The 21503-nt window shown below is 43.4% G+C and overlaps 1 protein-coding gene across 1 annotated transcript in view; it reads right to left on the bottom strand.

Moving 5' to 3' along the window:
* Window positions 1-21503, bottom strand: part of MYT1L (myelin transcription factor 1 like) — a 451852-nt gene that overhangs the window by 254425 nt on the left and 175924 nt on the right. Inside the window, exons 3-5 of the mRNA XM_082250801.1 lie at window positions 13449-13503; window positions 13232-13265; window positions 6693-6755 (exon numbers count right to left, since the gene is read on the bottom strand). Of these exons, the coding sequence (XP_082106927.1) occupies window positions 6693-6755; window positions 13232-13265; window positions 13449-13503 (152 nt within the window). The remainder of the gene's footprint in view (window positions 1-6692; window positions 6756-13231; window positions 13266-13448; window positions 13504-21503) is intronic.

Here is a 21503-nt window from a genome sequence, read left to right as displayed (position 1 = left end):
GGGATCCCTGAGACTGTTGTGGACCTGCAGTCCACCGTAACTGCTCTCTTCCAGGAACTCTCCCCTTCTATCCCTATTGAACGTTTAGAAATGGACCGAGTCCACAGGGCCTTGGCCCCCCGTAAGCCTGAGGGACCCCCCAGAGATATCATAGCCAAACTACACTACTACAGAACAAAGGAACAGCTCCTCCAAGCTGCCAGGCAGAAAGGCACCCTCTTGTTCCAAGGTTATTCCTATCAGCTGTTCACTGATCTCTGCAAAGCCACAATCACAAGGCGTAGGGAATTCAAGCCTCTCCTCCAGATCCTGCAGCAACACCAGATCATCTACTCCTGGGGTTTCCCTTTTTCTGTTCGCTTTACATACCAGGGGCGCAAACACACCTGCAAGACTACTGAGGACCTCCACCATCTTCTCCACGAGCTGCACTTGTCACCCCCTCCTGAGTTCTCTGCGTCACAACAGCACCGCAGACGCTCTGCATCACGTTCCCCGCAGAAAGCTGCTGCCTCCACATCTGCAACTCCTAAACGGAGTCGTCTCCTCTCCCCTCTGCCAACGCCTGTGGATTCCATGGACTGATAACCCTGAATGGCCTCAGGCCCTGGATTCCTCCTATCTATGCTTTTGAATTTTTTGTCCCTCATCATCTTGATTGTATTAACTGGTTATCTTTTTCCTGTTTTGCCTCCTGTTTCTGCGCAGCGGACCTCCCATACTACTCTTTTGGTGATGTCGCTGGAACACCCACCTATTCGTCCGGCCTGCTCTGGCACGTTTGCCTACACTGAACTCACACGCTCCTCCCGGGACGGTAACTATGGCGAGTTTTCTTTTATTTTTGCATTTTTTCCTCTGACATTATATTTTTGAATTTTTCAAAGCGAATACCCTCTTTCTCTCGCTGGTATCAGTGACCTCCAGCAGGTCTCAGTACTTTTGTATGACATTTTTACCCCCCCCCCCCCTTTTTTTTTTTTTTTTTTTTTGTGGGGCGGCTACCATTGGCCCTTCCCTGGGTCCCTCGCGGGCTGTACCTCGCTGTTCTTCAAACTGTTTATTCGCTCTACTAATGTACTGTATTGTCGTTTACATTGCTTACTACTTCTGGTCACCAAATGTCCTTTATCAGTCTTATACTTCTACAGGCGGTTTGTCTCCTGTCGGCAGTCACTGCTGCCTCCTTTTCGCCTCCGGAACCCTCCTTTTGGAGACTTCCCGGGGTGACTCCATTCCCTCTGAGCGGATGGACTCCCTCTCCTCAGACGGTCTACTGTTTGATCTCACGATTTTATTGCTATCTCAATGCATTTCAATGTCCCCTCCACCCCCCTTCTTTCTCCCTTCACTGTCCTCCTCCCCCCTGCCCTCCCTCCTTTCCTTCCCCCTCCCCCCTACTCGCCGGGGGGGCACAGTTGATGTACACAGGATTGCCATTTTTTGCTCCTCCCCCCTAGCCTTACAATGGCCTCCTTAAATATCTTGTCCCTGAATGTTCAAGGCCTTAACTCCCCGCTAAAACGCCGCAAAGCCTTTCGTTCCCTAGCCTCACTTGACGTACATGTTGCGTGCCTCCAGGAAACCCATTTTTCCACCTTGCATACGCCTAAATATCTAACGGCCTCTTACCCTCAGTTTTTCACAGCCTCGGCTTCTGTAAAGAAAAGGGGGGTTCTCATAGCGTTCCACCGTAAGGCTCCATTCATACTCCACTCCTCTGTAGCAGACCCTGAGGGCAGGTACTTGATCCTCACTGGCTCATTGTTAGACACGGAAGTCACACTAGCATCCTACTACGCACCTAACTCGAAACCCCTCTCCTTCTTCTCCCACTTTCTGCAGATAGTTGAACAACATAAAAAGGGAACAGTCGTCCTTTGTGGTGACTCTAATCAGGTCTTATATCCTTTTCTAGACAAGTCCCCGGTCTCTCTTTCTCAGCCTACGCAGAGGCTTTCCTTCCAACACCTTCTCCAAACACATTCTCTAGTAGACACCTGGCGTGAACTTAACCCGAGTAAGCGTCAGTACACCTATTACTCTCATCCACACAAAGTATCCTCACGCATAGACCATATCTTCACCTCTGTGGCCTCCTCACCTGCTCTCCTGTCCTCTTCTATTCTACCAATTCCATGGTCCGATCATAACGCAGTGATCTCCACCTTTGACTCCCTGGTCCCCAAGCAACACACCTTCTCTTGGTGCTTAAACAACTCCCTCCTGGCCCATCCCTCTCATAGAGTCGAAGTGGCAGCAGCCATTAAAGAATATATTTCTCACAACGATACAACTGACGTCACTCCTCTCACATTGTGGGAAGCCCATAAACCGGTGCTTCGTGGCACCCTCATTAGTCTGGCCTCTCGTCGCAAGAAAGAGCGCCAGCTTCTTTACCGTACCCTTAATTCCACCTTCGCTTTAGCTCACGAACGCTTCCAAGCAGACCCAACCCCAGCTAATAGGATTGCCCTTGACAAAGCAACACTGGAACTGGACCTTTTTCTCACAGAATCCGCTGAAAAGCAGCTCCGGCGTTCCCAACACCAGTTCTACACTAAAGCTAATAAACCCGACACCTTCTTAGCACTCTCGCTCCGCAACGCCAATGTTGTTCGGAAACCGATTTGACTAAAAACATCCACCGCAACTTACACTAGTAACCCACTTAAGATTCTGGAGACCTTCCGTTTACACCTCTCGAAACTTTATTCCTCTCCACCACCTCCGTCTGACTCCCAGATCACTGACTTCTTTTCTGACCTCACCTTGCCTTCATTGTCTGCCTCTCAACGAGAAGATCTGGATAGACCCATATCTGACCTCGAAATCCGCTTTGCCATCAAGTCTCTCAAACTCAACAAGAGACCCGGGCCCGACGGCTTCACGGCCTCTTACTACAAACACTTTTCTGACCTCCTGACCCCCATGCTTTCTAAAGCCTATAACTCCTTGCTTACAGGCCACTCTCTCAGTCCCGACTCATTGAAAGCAGCTATCTCCATGATACCCAAACCACAAACTGACGACTCCTCTTGGACTAACTACCGCCCGATCTCCCTCCTTAACATAGACATAAAGATTATGGCCAAAATACTGTCAGCCCGTCTTAATCTTGTCATAGGCTCCTTGATCCATAGAGACCAGACTGGTTTCATCCCTTGTCGTCAAACGGGAGACAACGTACGCAGGGCTATTCATCTTGCCTACCAGGCCCGCCGTCGCCACATCCCTGCATGCTTTGTCTCCCTTGATATTCGGAAAGCCTTTGACACTTTATCATGGACCTACCTACAATCGGTACTACGAATCTGGGGTTTCGGCCCCCATTTCCTATCCTGGATCTCATCTTTATATTCTACCCCCTCTGCCTTTATTCGCTATGCAGGCTTCCAGTCCTCTACCTTCTCCGTAGGCTGTGGCACTAGACAGGGCTGCCCCTTATCCCCTCTCCTTTTTGCACTTGCAATTGAGCCGCTTGCCCATAAGATCCGTTCCAATCAGAATATAAAAGGAATTGAACTAGGTGGTCACCATCATAAATTATGCTTATTCGCAGACGACATCCTTCTATTCCTCACCTCCCCACTCACCTCTACTCCCAATCTCCTGGCTGTTTTGCAACAATTTGCCCATGTCTCTGGCTTGGTTGTCAACACCCACAAATCCAAAGCACTCAATATTTCCCTGCCTGCGCCCCTCCTCACACAACTAAAATCGGTGCTCCCCTTCTCCTGGGCCACTCACCACATTCCCTATCTAGGAGTAAAGCTCACGGCTGACCCTCTTGACCTCTATGCAGCTAACTATCCTCCAATGCTACAACACCTAACTAAGCTTATGCAAACTTGGTCCTCACTTCCCTTAGCTTGGATGGGTCGCATCACGGTTGTTAAAATGGCCTTGCTGCCCAAAATATTGTACCTGTTTCGGGTTCTGCCCTTACATGTCCCCTCCTACTACCTGCGTCAGCTCCAAAGCCGGACCTTCTCCTACGTCTGGGGTAAAATTAGACCCAGGGTATCCAGACAGATTCTTCACCTCCACAAACTGCAGGGTGGGCTGGGCCTCCCCCACTTCGCCAAATATTACCAGGCAGCCCAACTAGCCCAACTGACCAAATGGCATGCTACTCAGGAAATTCCCCTATGGGTGGCCCTTGAGGCGGTCGAATGTGATCCTTTCTCGGTGGCCAACCTACTGTGGTTAAAATCCTCTGAACGCAGATCGATTGCCAACCCCATTCTACGCCATTCCCTGCACCTTTGGGACACCCTAAAGTTCAAGTACAAGCTTCAGTCGCCCCATAACCCGCTTCTCTCCTACCTCCACAACCCGTCCTTCCCCCCAGCTTGGGAATCCCCATCCTCTTTTCAACGTTGGTCGGCAGCTGGCCTCCTCCGGGCCCACTCCTTGATCGTTTTCAATGCATTTAAGTCCTTCCCGACTCTCCAAGACTCACACCAGCTCCCCAATTCTGAGATCTTCCACTACCTACAAATTAAACACTTCTTATCCCACTGCATGCATACAGACACGTCTTTACCCACCTTGACCTCATTTGAACACGTTTGTCTCCACGACCCGCACACCCGAGGTCTAATTTCCCTCCTATACTCTAAACTTTCTGAACCCCTAACCCGAGCTCTCCCAGCATATGCGTCCAAATGGGAACGGGACTTGGGCATTACACTTGAGCCTGCAGACTGGTCCAAGATCTGGCAGACGACGAAGACAGCCTCCCAAAATATCGTGGCTTCCGAAACTAACTATAAGGTGCTTATGCGTTGGTACCTTGTGCCAGCTCGTATTGCTAAATTCCATCCCTCATACTCTCAGGACTGTTTCCGAGGCTGTCGGAATGCGGGCACTCATGTACATATCTGGTGGTCCTGCCCTGTGGTCCAACGATTTTGGAAGGCTATCTTTTGCATTCTCTCCACCCTCATGGACACACACATCAACCCTGACCCCTGTCTCGCCCTCTTGAACATGAAATCAGATGTCGTTTCCAAACGGCAGCACAAATTGTTCCTACAAGTCACGACTGCGGCTAAACAAACAATAGCTAAAGCTTGGAAAACCCCTCACCTACCTATTCCTGAAGTGAAAAACAGAATCACTAATGCCATGATTCATGCGAAAATTGAAGCGGTCCTGCTGGACAGGGTCGACAAGTTTGACAAGTTATGGCAACCATGGGTAGACCACTTTCTCCCTCCGAACTTTGATAGCACTCTCTTATTGCCCTGAACGGCATATTTGCGCTGCCTATATCTATCTGTGGTTACCCTGCTCCCCCCCGGCGACCCCCTTCCTCCCCCCCCACTTTCACCCCTCCACCCTCCTCCTTTCCCCCCATTCCTTTCTTCTTCCCCCCCCCTTGTTTTGTCCCCCCGTCCCCCCCCCTCCTCCCTGTTCTTACCCCTCTTATGACTATATCCCGCCATATGTACAATACTCTGTCTATTACTCTCCCCCACAGTGGTTACTTCTCTCCACATTCCTTACACAAATTGTTCCACCATTCTGCTACAGTCTACATCTTGTTTGACCTAATGCCAAAGACTCCTGACCTAACCAGGCTTCCTTCCTTCCTCTGAGCCGTGTGTTGCGACCCCTGAAAACGATACTTACATGCAAACTATATGACCCACTGAAGGCGCAGTCGCGCGCGGGCACAGCAAGCTCCCTTTTAGGGGTGCCCGGGTGTTGGCTGTGCTGGATGGATCTCCCTTCTGGGGTCGTCGCCCGCTTGGCTCCTGAACATGTCAGTTAACCTGGTTTGCTTTGTTACTATCTCCAGTTTACTGTTGTTACCTGTTGTGCAAATGTAACCTCTCCTGCTCTGATTGTACATGTTGCGCTGTATTTACTTCTGTTTTTTCAATAAACTACTTGAACAAGAAAAAGTGGCAATTCCCCCAGTTTTGGGTAACTTTTGCAAAAAAGAGGAGACAAGAGGAGGAGGATATACCAGTGTTTTCAATACAACCAAGAGAGGGTTTGAGAAATGAGTACAAAAAAAGTTAATTTATATCTAAAGTTAAACTTTATTTTTTTTTTTTTTGTTTTGGATAGAAAAGGGAATTGTTAGGACCCCTGTCAATTTTTTGTAGTTTGCTGTTTTTTCTTTACCCTACTTTTTTGTCTTTGAGACTCAAAAGAAAGTGATCAGAGGTCATGATTCACATGAATCCCCTGGATTCCAGAGCTCTAACTACTAATGCACCTTTTTTCAAAGACCACGTCAAGCAGAAAAGTCTAACATGGGCCAATTCACACCACTGCATTTGTGTTAGAGAACGTGGGTCAAAATGAATAGGATATTAATGAAATCAAAAAAAATCATGCACCGATTTTTGATGCAGCACACCAGAATGTATGGTATGTCCGATGTGGTGTGGGTTTTTGGCTAGATATTGAATTTGTTTATTGTGGTGCCAATTAAAAATGAGTAGAACTGCAATGCACCACAAACAAAGTTTGTGTGTTACTGTGTTTTGCAGTAACAGAACGCATAAGTGTGAATGGGCAGTCTATGTAACTGCTCAAGGTTCACTTTAAACAGAAGCCTCAGGTGAATCAGTAGGCCTGGTAACCTTATACAAACACTCATACAAGTTACATCAATTTTTGGTGCCATTTTTAAAAACAGAAAATAAACATAAAAACATGACTATAATTACCTTCTATGTCTTGCATATTTACCACTAACATGGCCACTGCCATCGCAGCCAGGAGTAGGACAGCTGTAGGAAAGGAACAAGGGATAAAGATGTAGTTGGTGTATATCTTGCATAAAACACTAGACCAGGCTTCATCTCTCAGAAACTGGTAGGGCATGATAAGACTTCTAGAACTCGTATTCTTAAACAGTATCTATACACTAACAGCACACAGGTGATATTTAATTCAACACTAGATATTGAAAGGTAAGTTTGAGACAAACCTGTATCTGTGTGAGTAGAAGACAGGTTAATTACAAGCAATTCTTCACTATCTGTTAGCTCCATACAGGTGAATTACATGGATGTTTTAGATACTCGCCCTAGGCACATCATTTAAAGAGAAGCATCTTTCTGTGTTAGCTGCGGACAGGTGAGTTAGATGGATGTTCTAGATTCCTGCACTAGATGCAGACAATTGATTTTAAGGTATGTTTCTTTTCTAGTAGATACAAAGAGGTATTTTAAAGGGATGTATCCTCTGTTCTAGTTGAAGACAGGTGAATAAGGTGATACTCTAAATTCCTTCATAGTATTCCACAATTATTCTATTTAAGCAGAATCTTTTACCTATCAAGGAAAACAGAACAATCTTCCTTAACTTATCTGCAGGACAATGCTCATGTACAGTGAAAAGGCCTTTAATGGTGCCATGTTTGTATCCTGAGAATGACTGCTCCTATTTAAAAGATGGCAGAATTACAGTCATTCCAATTAATGCTACAGACATGAAATTAAATAAAATCAAAGGGAGTTTTTCAGTAAAACCCCAGCTTTCCACAGCTTCCTAGTTTTCAAATATATCAGAGGAAACTCAGATTTCACCTGCAGCATCACCTGCTTGTGAATCTTATATAACGGATCACTTTCCAAGTACAACCTTAAAACACAGGCTTTAGTCCACCAAAGATGCAAACAACAGCCGGGTGGACAATCTGGCCAGCAGGATCATCAAAATGAATAAAATGAATTTCTATATCTGACTTAAAGGGCAAACAGTAAATCAAGTGCATTTCTGCACCTGAATTCAAGTGCAGACAGGACCCCTAGATAGGTGCCTAAATCTAGATTAATGTGTAGACAGTGAAATAGATGGGTGCCTAAATTTGGATAAAAATGCAAACAGGTGACTTAGATGTGTGTGTGTGTATGTGAGTTAGGTGGGTGTCTAAACCTGAATTCATGTGTACTGTACCTCAGTGAGGTAGGTGTGTGCCTAAACCCAACATGCAGACAGATGAGTACGTTGGAAACCTGAACCTGAATCAAAAGACAGACAGGTGAATTAGATGGGTGCCTAAATTCATATTAAAGTGAAAACAGGTAATTTAGAAGGTGCCTGTACCTGAAAGAAAGCACAGACAGATGAATTAGATGGGTCCTAAATCCATAGTAAGGTGTGGGCAGGTGAGTTAGATGGGTGTCTGTACCTGAATTAAAGGGCAGGCAGGTGAGTTAGATAGGTGTCTGTACCTGAATAAAAGGGCAGGCAGGTGAGTTAGATGGGTGTCTGTACCTGAATAAAAGGACATGGCAGGTGAGAAAGATGGGTGTCTGTACCTGAATTAAAGGGCAAGCAGGTGAGTTAGATGGGTATCTGTACCTGAATTAAAGGGCAGGCAGGTGAGTTAGATTGGGTGTCTGTGCCTGAATTAAGGGGCAAGCAGGTGAGTTAGATGGGTGTCTGTACCTGAATTAAAGGGCAGACAGGTGAGTTAGATACGTGTCTGTACCTGAAATAAAGGGCAGACAGGGGAGTTAGATGGGTGTCTGTACCTGAATTAAAGTGCAAACAGGTCATTTAGATAGATGTCTGTGCCTGAATTAAAGTGCAGACAGGTGAGTTAGATGGGTTACTGTACCTGACATAAAGTGCAGACGGGTGAGTTAGATGGGTGTCTGTACCTGAATTAAAGTGCAGACAGGTGAGTTAGATGGGTGTCTGTACCTGAAATAAAGTGCAGACGGGTGAGTTAGATGGGTGTCTGAACCTGAATTAAAGCGCAGACAGGTGAGTTAGATGGGTGTCTGTACCGGAAATAAAGTGCAGACGGGTGAGTTAGATGGGTGTCTGTACCTGAATTAAAGTGCAGACAGGTGAGTTATATGGGTGTCTGTACCTAAATTAAAGTGCAGACAGGTGAGTTAGATGGGTGCCTGTACCTGAATTAAAGTGCAGACAGGTGAGTAAGATGGGTGTCTGTACATGAAATAAAGAGCAGACGGGTGAGATAGATGGGTGCCTGTACCTGAATTAAAGTGCAGACAGGTGAAATAGATGGGTGTCTTTACCTGAAAATAAAGTGCAGACAGGTGAGTTAGATGGGTGTCTGTACCTTAATTAAAGGGCAGAGAGGTGAGTTAGATGGGTGTCTGTACCTGAATTAAAGGGCAAACAGGTAATTTAGATGGGTATGTGTGCCTGAATTAAAGTGCAGACAGGTGAGTTAAATGCGTGTCTGTGCCTGAATTAAAGTGCAGACAGGTGAGTTAGATGGGTGTCTGTACCTGAAATAAAGCACAGACGGGTGAGATAGATGGGTGTCTGTATCTGAATTAAAGTGCTGACAGGTGAGTTAGATGGGTGCCTGTACCTGAAATAAAGTGCCGATGGGTGAGTTAGATGGGTGTCTGTACCGGAAATAATGTGCAGACAGGTTAGGGGTGTCTGTACCTTAGTTAAACATCAGGTAGGTGAATTAGATGGGTATCTGCAGGTCTGGATTTAGAACATCATGGGCCTGGTACTGAGGATTTTGGTGGTTCAGGGCTATGAATGAACACAGTCAGTGATCGGTAAGGATCAGTACCCAGAGAGCAGGGGGAATCTGATGGACAGTCTGGGGTGAATGGGTGAATGGTGCCGGGGGGGGGGTCAAGTATAAAAACTGATCTCCCTCTATGGCTCACAAAGGAAGCAGCTTAAAGCCGCGGGAAGAAGAGGAGGAAAAGCAGCTTTCAGATGCTTCATGGAGAGTCAAAGAGGGTGATTGGTGCTTGTAATTGCCCCCACCAAGCAACGATAAACCCCCCCCACTGTCACATTTCCCCTGCTGCAGGAGGTTCCAGGAGCCTCTCATGTGGCCATAAGCCGAATAGTCAGTCTGCCCCTACTGGGCCTATATTAGGGTGGGGGCCTGGAGCTGGAGCTGGAGCTGGAACTGGAACTGCAGCTCGAACTGCAGCTCGAACTGCAGCTCCAATAGCCCCTACATTAATCTGGCCCTGGGTGTCTGTACCTGAATTAAGATAGAGACGGGTATGTTAGATAGGTTACTGTAACTGAATTAAAGGTCAGACAAGTGCAGACAGGTGAGTTAGACGAGTGTTTGCACCTGAATTAATTTGCAGACAGATGAGTTAGGTGAGTGCCTGTACCTGAATTAAAGTGCAGATAGGTTATTTAAATGGGTGTCTGTACCTGGATTAAATAAACTTTCGGACAGGTCAATTAAAATTGCCTGCACTTGAATTTAAAGAGTTATTAAACCCAAAAAACATTATTAATATTGCAGCTTACCAGACATTAGATGTGGTGTTTTCTTTTTTTTTCCACCTGCTTATATAGGACAAGCTGTCCAACAAAAGTGGTAATTACGGTGTTGATGCAAATCATTTAAAATTGATAGGGGTGTTTAAAATGGTCAGATTTTATTCATTAATTTGAGACATTTATTACCCCTGCCCCCCAAAAAAAATCTTTTTGCTATAACCAGTGTTAATTTTGGCAGCAAATTTCAATGTAGTTTTAGTCTTAGTCTTTTGACTAAAATGGCATTTTAGTTTTAGCCCCATTTTAGTCTTCTGCAAATGTTTTCGTTTGAGTCGTGTTTAGTCGACTAAATCTCCAGTAAATATTAGTCGACAACAATGTTCTACATTTTAGTTGACTAAAATCTCCAGTACATTTTAGTTGATTAAATTCATTTTATTTGACTAAAATCAAATGGGTTTAGTTAAATTGTAATGCATTATTTAAGCATTTCTCTACAATTTCCAAACTCATTATATGCTCCTGGAGTGTAATGAGTGTGAAAATCTAATATGTTATTATTTATGGTATTAGGGTTTAAACATGCACTACAGACACAGATTTAGTCATTATATAACGTCTTTAAGAATATTGCTTTTTTGATGTAAGTGTAATGTTAAAAAAAAATGAATAAAAATAAAAACTCTTTGCGTGATGATTGATGCCACCATGCAGTGTACATTTACATGAACTTGTCTGCTTTCAGAAAATATATAATGTTTTTTTTTTTTTTTTTGGGGGGGGGGGGGGTTATATAATCTTCAGGCCTAAATTGATTTCTTAAGCATTGGTGCAAAAGCAGCTCTGGCAGCAAAAGGGTTAATTCTGCACAGATCGGACAGTGTGCTGCTCTCCCGTAGTGGACATGCTGCTAAGCCCATTGACAAAGAGGTCTCCTTCAGGGGGCCTCTATTCATCAGTTTGAAGTATGAGTGTGTCCACAGACAGCAGAGAGCTCACAGTCCTTGCAGGATCAGTGTGACCAGAGCACTTCATCTTCCGGGACACATAGCCCTTACCTCACTGGACTAGTAGAGATCCAATCAGCCTTGCAGGTGTGTATCTACACAGGCAGTGTGTGAGAGGGTTAATTACACAGCCCAGCCCCCGCCAACTTAATAGAACATCCCCCTTCAGGCTGCAGATAACAGCCATTGATGGTCTACCCATCTGCTCGGTCAGCCTCCTATCTAAAAATGTCGGGCTCCATTCTAAGGAAGCAGGAGCTCCATTGAAACTGGAGGTTAAAAGGGTAAAAGTCAACCTACCTCACATTTTCGTGTTGTTTATGTTCGTTAACGGAATTGATTTTCGTCATAGTTTTTGTCAGCGGACGAAAATGTAGTGTCATCACTGCCAAAATGCCGCTGATGAAAATTTTGACGAAAACATTTTTGTTGACAAGATAAAGACTAGCTATAACTGCTATAAAGTGTTAGCTGGAATTCGGCTTTAATTTGCTAGTCAAGTCTATCTAAATCTGCTAGTGGATCTAACACTTCCCCCCTACACAGACTGACAATCAGGGGAGGACTAGGAAGGGGGCAGGGTGGCAATCGTCCCCCCCCCCCCGGGCAGCTCTGATGCCGGGTAAAAAGGCCACACTCAGGGTTGGACTAATGTAGGGGCCAGACACTGTAAACAGCTGCCGGTCGCCACTACATAATGTTATATTTGCAGAGCTGCAGCGGAGCGGTATTAGTGTGCAGAGTACGCTCCTGCACCCGGCCAGCACAATACTGACACAGTCACTTCTCTGTCAGGCAGAGTGGTCTCCGCCCAGCAGGAGCTTCCTTTCATGTATTTTTGTTGAACCTTCTTTGTTGCTATTAACATTAAATTATGTTACCACATTGTATCATGTTTATCTTGCTTCATAACATTAATATCCGTTATAAGACCAGGTGGGCATGGATGGTGAGCTAATTCCATGGTTCAATGGGCCACTTGACTGGACTTGCCCTCCAGGGCTAAAGCTGCCAGCCCTCCCCTGCTGACAATGCTGCTGTCCAGGGGTGGCACAGTTGCTCCTCCATCCAGAGTGGAGGCACCCAAAAACAGGAAGTGTGTGACCAGATCACCAGGTAAAATGAAAGCAAAAAAAAAGTTTAAAAAAGAAAATATATGTAGCCACCACATTTAAGGATAAACTGCAATAAATTAAATATTTGTTTTTGGGTTTAATAACGCAATAAGGTCAGACAGGTTAGTTAGATGGGTGCTGGTGCCTAAATTAAAGTGCAATTGATGAGTTAAATGGGTGCCTGTTAAGACTGGTGCAAATTGTAGCGGCAGTTCCTGATGCTAGGTGAGGGCGTTGATCCGGTTCACTATACTGGCTGCAGCTATTCACGGATCTCTGCACAGCCAGCAATTACCTGAGGTAATCAATGCGGGATGCATACAAAGTGCGTCCAGCAGTAAACACCGCAGCTAATCACTGGATGTGTGGACAGCAGCGAATAGCTGTGACCTCTGGTGACCTGTCATTATAGTGAATGGGGTCGGTGGCCACACCTAGCTGTTGAGAGCTACATCAGGAATTTCTGATTCCTGGCACTACTATTCGCACCGGCCCTAATCGCTGGTGTGAATGTAGCCTAACTTAATTAAAGTGTAGACATGTGAGTTAGATAGGTGCATGGACCTGTATTAAAGTGCAGACAGGTGATTCACAAATATCTGTATATCTGCCTTAAAATTTAGAAGATCATTAGTAGGATATCCAAAGGTTTATATAGATAGAGGGCAAAAAAGACAGAAAGACACAAATCAAATAACTGGCATTAAAAAAGAAAAGGGAGGTGATGCCAAATCTATTTTATTAGCAAGCCTCGGGAGAATTAATTTAATCAATGCATCAGGGCATGAGTAAGGCACCGGTGAACTTGAAAGTGCATTATGCCCATTAAAAGGCCTGAATTTTCTAAATTGCTAATGGGATGTATTTTACACTGTGAGCACTAACCTGAACAGCTCTTGTATGGCTGGTTCCACAGGAACTGTAGAGAGAATGGAAAATATAAAAATTTATCATCTATCATAAGTATCCCTCTGATATAGAAAATTACCCAAAAGGTTATGCAAAAAGGAAGGGTCAGAATGAATTGCGGAAAGAGATTCTACAGGATGAAGGTCATTGCTGAGTGGAGGCCCTGAGTGATTTAGTGAAGCACGGAACGTACCTCGAACACCTTTGGAGCGCGTGCGATGCCGTTTCTCGTCTGTATCCACCTCCATCTGGGAATAGATTAGCAGGCAGTGAATGCTCTTATCCTTCATGCACAGACTATCAATGCTCTGTCTGCTGCAGACTGTCACACAATCTTTTCTATTTTAGAACAAGGATTTCTTTACGTGAGGCGATAAGCTCAGTAATTATATGGAATAACAATGAATTATATGGAATACCAATGAATTCTTTACATTTTCACACTTGTCAGTGCTGTGATTCAAACCGTGAAGATTTTTCTTTCTTGAATGCAATAGTCGGTCATACTGAGTCACAGATGTGCATGGTATTTATTGAATAGATTTTATTACATTAGGAAATGTATTGATTATATTTCATAGCATTTGTTTTTCCCATATGGACAATTAAACCAGAAGCATGATAGGAAATCAAGCTAACACAAAAGAGTACACTGCTGCATGGTTTGTAACTAATGTTCCATATTAATTTCCTCTTCTTTAAATATTATCTAAAGCACTGCAAACTGTTGTCGCTATATAAATCATGTATAATAATAATAATATTTTACATGATATTAATGTTCCTATATATAATTTGCATTGTAAATGTTAGCTGGTGGGAAGAAGAGTTCTGGCACCCAAAAAGTTAGGAGAGGTAAGAAGGTGTAGAGGGCAAAGACCATGGGGGTGAGAGGTACAGGTGATGGAGCAGGGATTAAAGGGTAGGCACCAATAAATAAGGAGGGGTACGGGTGGCAGAGGGTAAGCACTGATAAGGAAGGAGGGGTACAGGTAATAGAGGGTAGGTACAGAAAGAGATGTACAGATGGTAGAGAATAAGCATTGATGAAGAAGAAGGGGCACAGGTGAAAGAGGGTAGACACTAAAAAAGGAGGGTTACAACTGGTAGATAAAGATGCACCGATAAAGATGAAGGGCTACAGATGGTAAAGGGTGGGCACAGATAAAGATGAAGAGGTACTCATAAAGCAGGGTTAGAGATAGTGGAGGGTATACACTGATAAAGAAAGAGGAGTACAGGAAATACCAGTAGAGGGCATACATATATAAAAAAGGAGGGGTAAAAGGGGTAGAGTATAGGCACTGATAAAGAAGGAGGGTAACAGACAGTAGAGGGTAGGCACCCTTAAAGAATGAGGGGTACAGGTGGTAGAGGGTAAGCATGGATAAAGAGGGAGGGGTACAGGTAGCAGAGGGTAGGCACTGATAAAGAAGAAGGGGCACTCATAAAGAAGGGTACAGATAGTAGAGGGTATACACTGAAAAAGAAGGAGGAGTACCGGAAATACAGTAGAGGGTATACACAAATAAAAAAGGAGGGATACAAGTGGTAGAGTATAGACACTGTCTTTTATACCCTGAGCTACAAGCCATATCCAGAGGATCCCTTCACACTCACAGGAACCTGGAGTATAAGAGACCAAGCGCAGATTGATTCTTGCTGGTGTACGCCAACAGGAATCCACGGCATCTGGTAAGTGAGCCATCTTACCATTCAGCACTCGAGGTGAAGTGGAGGGTCACACCACTACTACATCAGTAAGACACTGCACTGAAAGGACTACTTTGCACTATTGCACTTTCTTCTTTCCAGCACATTATTATTATGAATTATATTTAAACCATTGGGTCAACCTCTTGTCCTTTTAACCAATCCAGTTTGCATGAATTATAATTTACTGTTATAAGGTTTTGTATACAACATGAAATTTATGGTCATTATTTATATAACAGTTTGATGGGTATACTTTTTTAAAGGTTCTTTTCACATTAACAAATTATGATATTAGATGATTATCACGCACAATAATCTACATTATATTCAGAGTTTATTTATTTCAGCACTATATGCACTTTATGGGTTATATTTCTGCACCATCTAAATAAGTGTATCACTATATTGTGGTTATTTGTATTGTACCTAGCTATTTGCACATAAAAGCCCATATTAATTTATACAGCACATCTAGTAGTGGGGTTGTCCAAACCCCCACACATCAGAGGTTAGCGCAGTTATCTTCCCTATTCATATGCATATAACTAGACCCAAAGTTATTTGAACTTGTGGCTTACCAATTGAGATATTTATCCCAGAGGCGCGAGTGAATATCTATACACTGATAAAGAAGGAGGGCAACAGACAGTAGAGGGTAGGCACCCTTAAACAATGAGGGGTACAGGTGGTAGAAGGTAAGCATGAAATAAGAGGGAGTTTTAGAGGTAGCAGAGGGTAGGCACTGATAAAGAAGGAGGGTTAAAGATAGCACAGGGTATACATCTATAAAGAAGAAAATGTTCAGTTGGTAGATAGTAGGGACTGATAAAGAAGGTGGGTTACATATGTTATAGGGTAGGCACTGATAAAGAAGGAGGGTTACAGATGTTAGAGGGTAGGCACTAATAAAGAAGGAGGGTTACAGATAGCAGAGGGTATACACCGATAAAGAAGGGAGGGTACAGGTGGTAGAGGGTAAACACTGATAAAGAAGGAGGGTTACAGATAGCAGAGGGTATACACTGATGAAGAAGAAGGGGTAAAGGTGGGGTACAAGTAGTAGAGAGTAAACACCTTTTAAAGAAGGAGGGGTACAGGTGGTAAAGGGTAGACACTGATAAAGAAGAAGGGTTACAAATAGTAGAGGGCATACACCGATAAAGAAGGAGGGGTTCAGGTGGTAGAGAGTAGTCTTGTGTGAAGGAGAATGGATGCGGATTGTAGAGCATAAACACAAGTAACAGAGGAAGGTGAAACTGTATAGGTGGTAGAAGGTGAGCACAGGTGATAGAAAAGGAGTACAGGTGGTGAAGGTTAGATAATGGTGATTTAGGAGAGATATAGGTGGTGGAGAGGGAGAACAGGCATTGTAGTGCAGGTGAGCATAAACTGGTGATAGATGATGAGTACAGAAGGTGGATAGTGAGAACAGGTGGTGGAGGAAGGGTATCAGCAATAGAGAATGGACACAGGTAATAGATGAGGAGTACAGATAGTAAAAGATGGGTTCAAGTCATAGAGGAGGGATGGATAGGCTTTTTAATATATAACACACAACTTTCAGCTAGCTCAGAAACCTATGGCCGGTGGAGAAGCACTCACCTGCAGTATGTTGCTAATTTATGTTGATGGAACACTTCCTCATTAACACATATAGCTGGCACATTGTCCAGATGGATATGTTATATACAGTACTGTATACCTACTGAATATTATTTTCCATATACATTATCCCATATACACAGACACAGTGTATACATGTTGGTACATATATATGCTGCATATACAATTGAGGACCTAAGACATACCTCATAAGACAACACGTCTCAGAGACCTTCCTCACTGGACATACGCTCATAGAAATAGCTGTGGGGACATGCGGTCCCAGTCATAGAGGCAGAGCTGATATAAGTAGTTCTATAGGTGGTGTTTCGGGGTCAGTGCAGGGGCGTAACTACAGGGGTTGCAGGGGTTGCAATCGCTACCGGGCCCCATGCTCCAGGGGGCCCGGTAGCAAACCAGTGGGTGAACTTCTAGGATCTCAAAGGTCACACTTGCGACCGGGCCCTGGCATTTCACCACTGTGGGGAGGCCCCAAGATTGCAGGAAGGGGGCCCACTGCAGAACTTGTGAAAGGATCCTGATGCGGGACCATAATAAAAGGCCATGCAATGAGAGTAAAGAGCCCCAGGATTAGTGGGAAGAGCCCCGGGCTTGAAGGGAAGGGCCCCGGCCAGGGGTCTGGGGGGCCCTTCATGGTTTCTTGCATCGGGGCCCTGAAGGTTCTAGTTACGCCTCTGGGTCAGTGCTTTTCAGGATGTAAACTAAAATGAATGCATTGAGTTTGAATTAATAAATGGAAATAGACTGTTTACTTTGTAAGGGAATTTGTTTCCCTTAGTGAATGAGGAGAAGTTCTGCTGACTTCAATCATTCAATCATGTGCAAGCAAAAATGCTGTTTTCTTATTCTCCTTCCACATCACTAAGCTCTGGGGAAAAATGCAAAATGCAACTTTCCTTGCAAAGTGAAAAGCTTATTTGGCTTTAGTAAAACAAACCCCGGTGTATTTATTGGGAGCAGCTAATTGCAATATATCTATATTACAGGTGTTGCAAGAAGTGTAATTCCAGTTTTGTAGCCAGTTTGGCATAGCAACTATTTTTATATTTGTTACCTGTTCCCATTCACACAGCATAACTTAATTATTATTTAACAATTAAAATAATTAATAATTAAAAAAACAAAACAAAACATTGCTTATCTATTTACTTGCTTAAAGATCCTACCTAGATTTCCCATCTATGTATTGTTAAGGAGGAGGGTTTGGGAGTTATGCTTACTATAATAAATAAAGTCTGTACAGTGCTGGCTGATCTCATTATCATTTGTAAACTAGAATTGAGCACTGTCTGACCTACCAATTAGGGTCTCAAGGCTTAGTCGGCACATTGTATGTTAACCACTTAACCCCCAGAAGATTTACCCCCTTCCTGACCAGGGCCTATTTTGCGATTCGGCACTGCGTAACTTTAACGGACAATTGCGCGGTCGTGCAACGCTGTACCTAAACGAATTTGACGTCCTTTTTTTCCCACAAACAGAGCTTTCTTTTGGTGGTATTTGATCACCTGTGCAATTTTTTTGATCATGGGGTATAAACAAAAAAAAGCGACAATTTTGCAAAAATAACAATATTTTTCACATTTTTTTTATATATGAAATTCCCCCCCCCAAAAAAAAATGTAAAAATCAAAATTGTTTAACATTTTCGGCCAATTTGTTTTCTGCTACATATGTTTGGTAAAAAAAATTGCAAAAAGCATATTTTGATTGGTTTGCGCAAAAGTTATCGCGTTTACTAACAAAGGGAAAGATTTTTGTCATTTTTGTTGTTTTTTTTTAACGAGTAATGACGGCGATCTGCGATTTTTTTTGCGGTACTGCGACATTGCGGCGGACAGATCGGACCCTTGACTGACATTTTTGACAATTTTGGGGTTACCAGTGACATTACTGCAGTAATCAGTGCTATACATATGCACTTTTACTGTAAAAATGACACTGGCAGTGATGGAGTTAACTGTATTGGAGAGGGAGGGGTTAAGTGTGTCCTAGGGGCGTGTTTATAACTGTGATTGGCTGTGGCTACTAGTGTAAGAACAGAGATCAATGGTCCTACATAATAGAACCGTCTGATCTCCATTCTTACACAGGGAAGAATGACAGGCGGCTTTGTTTGCATCAGCCGCCTGCCTTTCTTCCGGTGTAACGGATGATCGGGAGTGCCCGGCGGACATCGGGTCCGCCGGGCACACGCGCGGGGGCGTGTGACCGCGCGGGAGCGCGCCTACGGCGGCGCGCTCGCTCCCTAGAGCCTCACAGGCTAGCGACATAGTACTACGTCGCTTTGCCTGTGAGAGGCTGACCGCCGCAGTAAATAGTCGTGTGGCAGTCGGCAAGCGGTTAATGCACTTTTCCTCAGTTTGTTCCTTAGTATTTCCCTCTAATAGTACTTTGAAATTGTCCAGAATATTTTGCAGTTCTATGTAAATCAAAGAACCAACTAAAAATGTGAGAACATTTCTAAGGTATGTTATGTGAATGGGAACTTATAACAAGCACATACAGGTAGTAGGGAGTGTTCTCAAATTTGACTGCAAAAGAAGAAATGACATTGAAGCAGCTCTGAAGGTGAATAACACATTCACTTCATTGTAAAATGCCTGTCACCGCAGGGACACATAGAAAACAATGCTTCTGTGAGTCCCATTCACAGTGCATGCAGGAAAGAGCTGTGGTGTAGCATGCTGCGCTAAAATGCAGACATACTGGATTATATCACAGCGCATTATACAGAATTATATGGCAATGTACAGCAGTGCAGCGCTTCACACTGCTTAACAGTGACATGAATAAATAAAGTTTGTACAAAAAAAAAGAGGGAGCTGCTTGTTTCTGTATGAACCGGACCTGGAAGTCTTTCCTGTTTTACACTACCTAACCAAATATTATCCTTAGCTAGTCATAGTTAACTCCTTCTTCTATTCTTCCTGCTCTCCTTAGCTAGTTTATCTCCTGAATTCTTTTATACTGTTTGCACAATTATTTTTCCATCCATGTTTTGGAGAATAAACTTTTAAAATTAAGATGAGAAAAATAACAAAAAAAAATAACAAAAAATCTTAAAGAGTTAGGCTCCTTTCACATGGCCGCTCCGTGTGTCCGCAAATCATCCCATCCGTTTGCGGATGATTTGCGGACATAATGTAAGTGAATGGCACTGCGGGTGTCAGCGGAATACCACCCGCTGACACCCGATTTTCCTCCATTCAGTTCTGTTCCGTTTTTACAAATGGAACAGAACCCATTTTTTCTTCCGTGTAAAACACGGAAAGGAAGGAAAATCGGATGTCAGCGGTGTCATCCACTGACATCCGCAGTGCCATATACTTACATTATGTCCGCATATCATCTGCAAACGGATAGGATGATATGCGGGCACACGGAGCGGATGACAGAAATGTCATCCGCTCCGTGGTAAAAAAAAAAAAAAAGTCCCGCAGCGGACCTTTCACACGGAGCGGCCGTGTGAAAGGAGCCTAACTCAATTTTTGCTGAGAAAAAAACATTCTCCTCTGGGTGAATTATAACAAACTTTGTTGCAGATTTCAACTTTTTGTTATAATGAGGAAATCACGGTTTGTTCCTCTGTGCCTCTGTGCTGAGTGAGTCTAATAGGAGTGGTTTCATAATTATCAACCAGCTGTGCAGCTGCAGAGCATTAATGAGGAAATCTGCTGGGCCTGCATCCCGTTCGATGTGTTCCTATTGGGAGTATCTCACCAAAAATGACATTTTTGTTGCAGGGGATGCCAGAAATCTGATTTGTGTCTTAGTGCAGATTTCTGGGAAAATTGATGAGCCAATCACACAAGCAGGAAATGATGTTTCTGGGGTGTGGTCAGTACACATTCTGTATACAGAACAACTCCAGGTAGCCATATTGCATTGCATTTTCATAAAATTACAGGGCTGCAGAAAGGTATTTATTAACATCTAATTACAATATTACTTGAGTCACAATTGTGTACGCTATATTATTTTTTATTTGTTAGATGTTTTTTTCCCCACAAAAATGGAGTTACCCTTTAAATGAACCCTACTGACTAAGACTGGGATGCAATTAAAGTTCTTGTGCGTGTCAAGGCAGGTGTCCTAGTACTTTTGATAATATAGTGTATATTTCCATAAATAAATAAATATATATATATATATATATATATATATATATATATATATATATATATATATATATATATATATATTCCGTCTATGAAATCAATAGTTCAATAGCTGAAATATGAGTTTAACTACATAGTATACTGTATATAATAGGCAGATGTTACAGTATTGCTGCAATTTTGACTCTGTCCCAAAAATTTGTTGAAACAGCTTCCATGTGCATGAAATATTCCCAAACAATGAATGCCAATCATGGCTTTTCTTTTCTTACACAGTGAGAAAACACTCTAACCACTGCCACATAAGAAGGCACAAATATCACAGAATTATTGAACACAAGCAGTCACCGCGCACGGGGTATAAAAAAGGACTGTGAGATGCCAAACCGAAAAAAAAATTCTTTAGCAAGGTGAGAATCTCATTCTGCAGATAATAGGAGTTAAAATGCGGCTTTCATTTAGTCAGAGTTCACATTCACAAACCTTTCAGCATTTTTCAAAAAAGCTTCTGATAATGTAGGATAAACTACTCAGAGCTTGCATTTGGTGATTTCCTCTATAATAAACCTTCTCATTTACACCCTATATAGTCAGCTTCAATGCACCTCCAGCCACAAAAAAATGAAATACTCTTATGATCTTCAAGGCACGGCGCTTGACGCTGAATGGTGATAGTAGCACCTGCTCAGGGTAACTAAATCCAGTTCTAGGCTCTGATGCTTTCTAATTTAGCCCTATCTGAGAGGAAAGGTGCACTGATCAGGATAATATGGTAACTGTCAGCTCGG

The sequence above is a fragment of the Pelophylax lessonae genome, assembly GCF_965119305.1.
Source record: "Pelophylax lessonae genome assembly, chromosome: 3".
Classification (NCBI taxonomy): Eukaryota; Metazoa; Chordata; class Amphibia; order Anura; family Ranidae; genus Pelophylax; species Pelophylax lessonae.
This window is presented reverse-complemented; position numbering and strand designations above follow the sequence as displayed.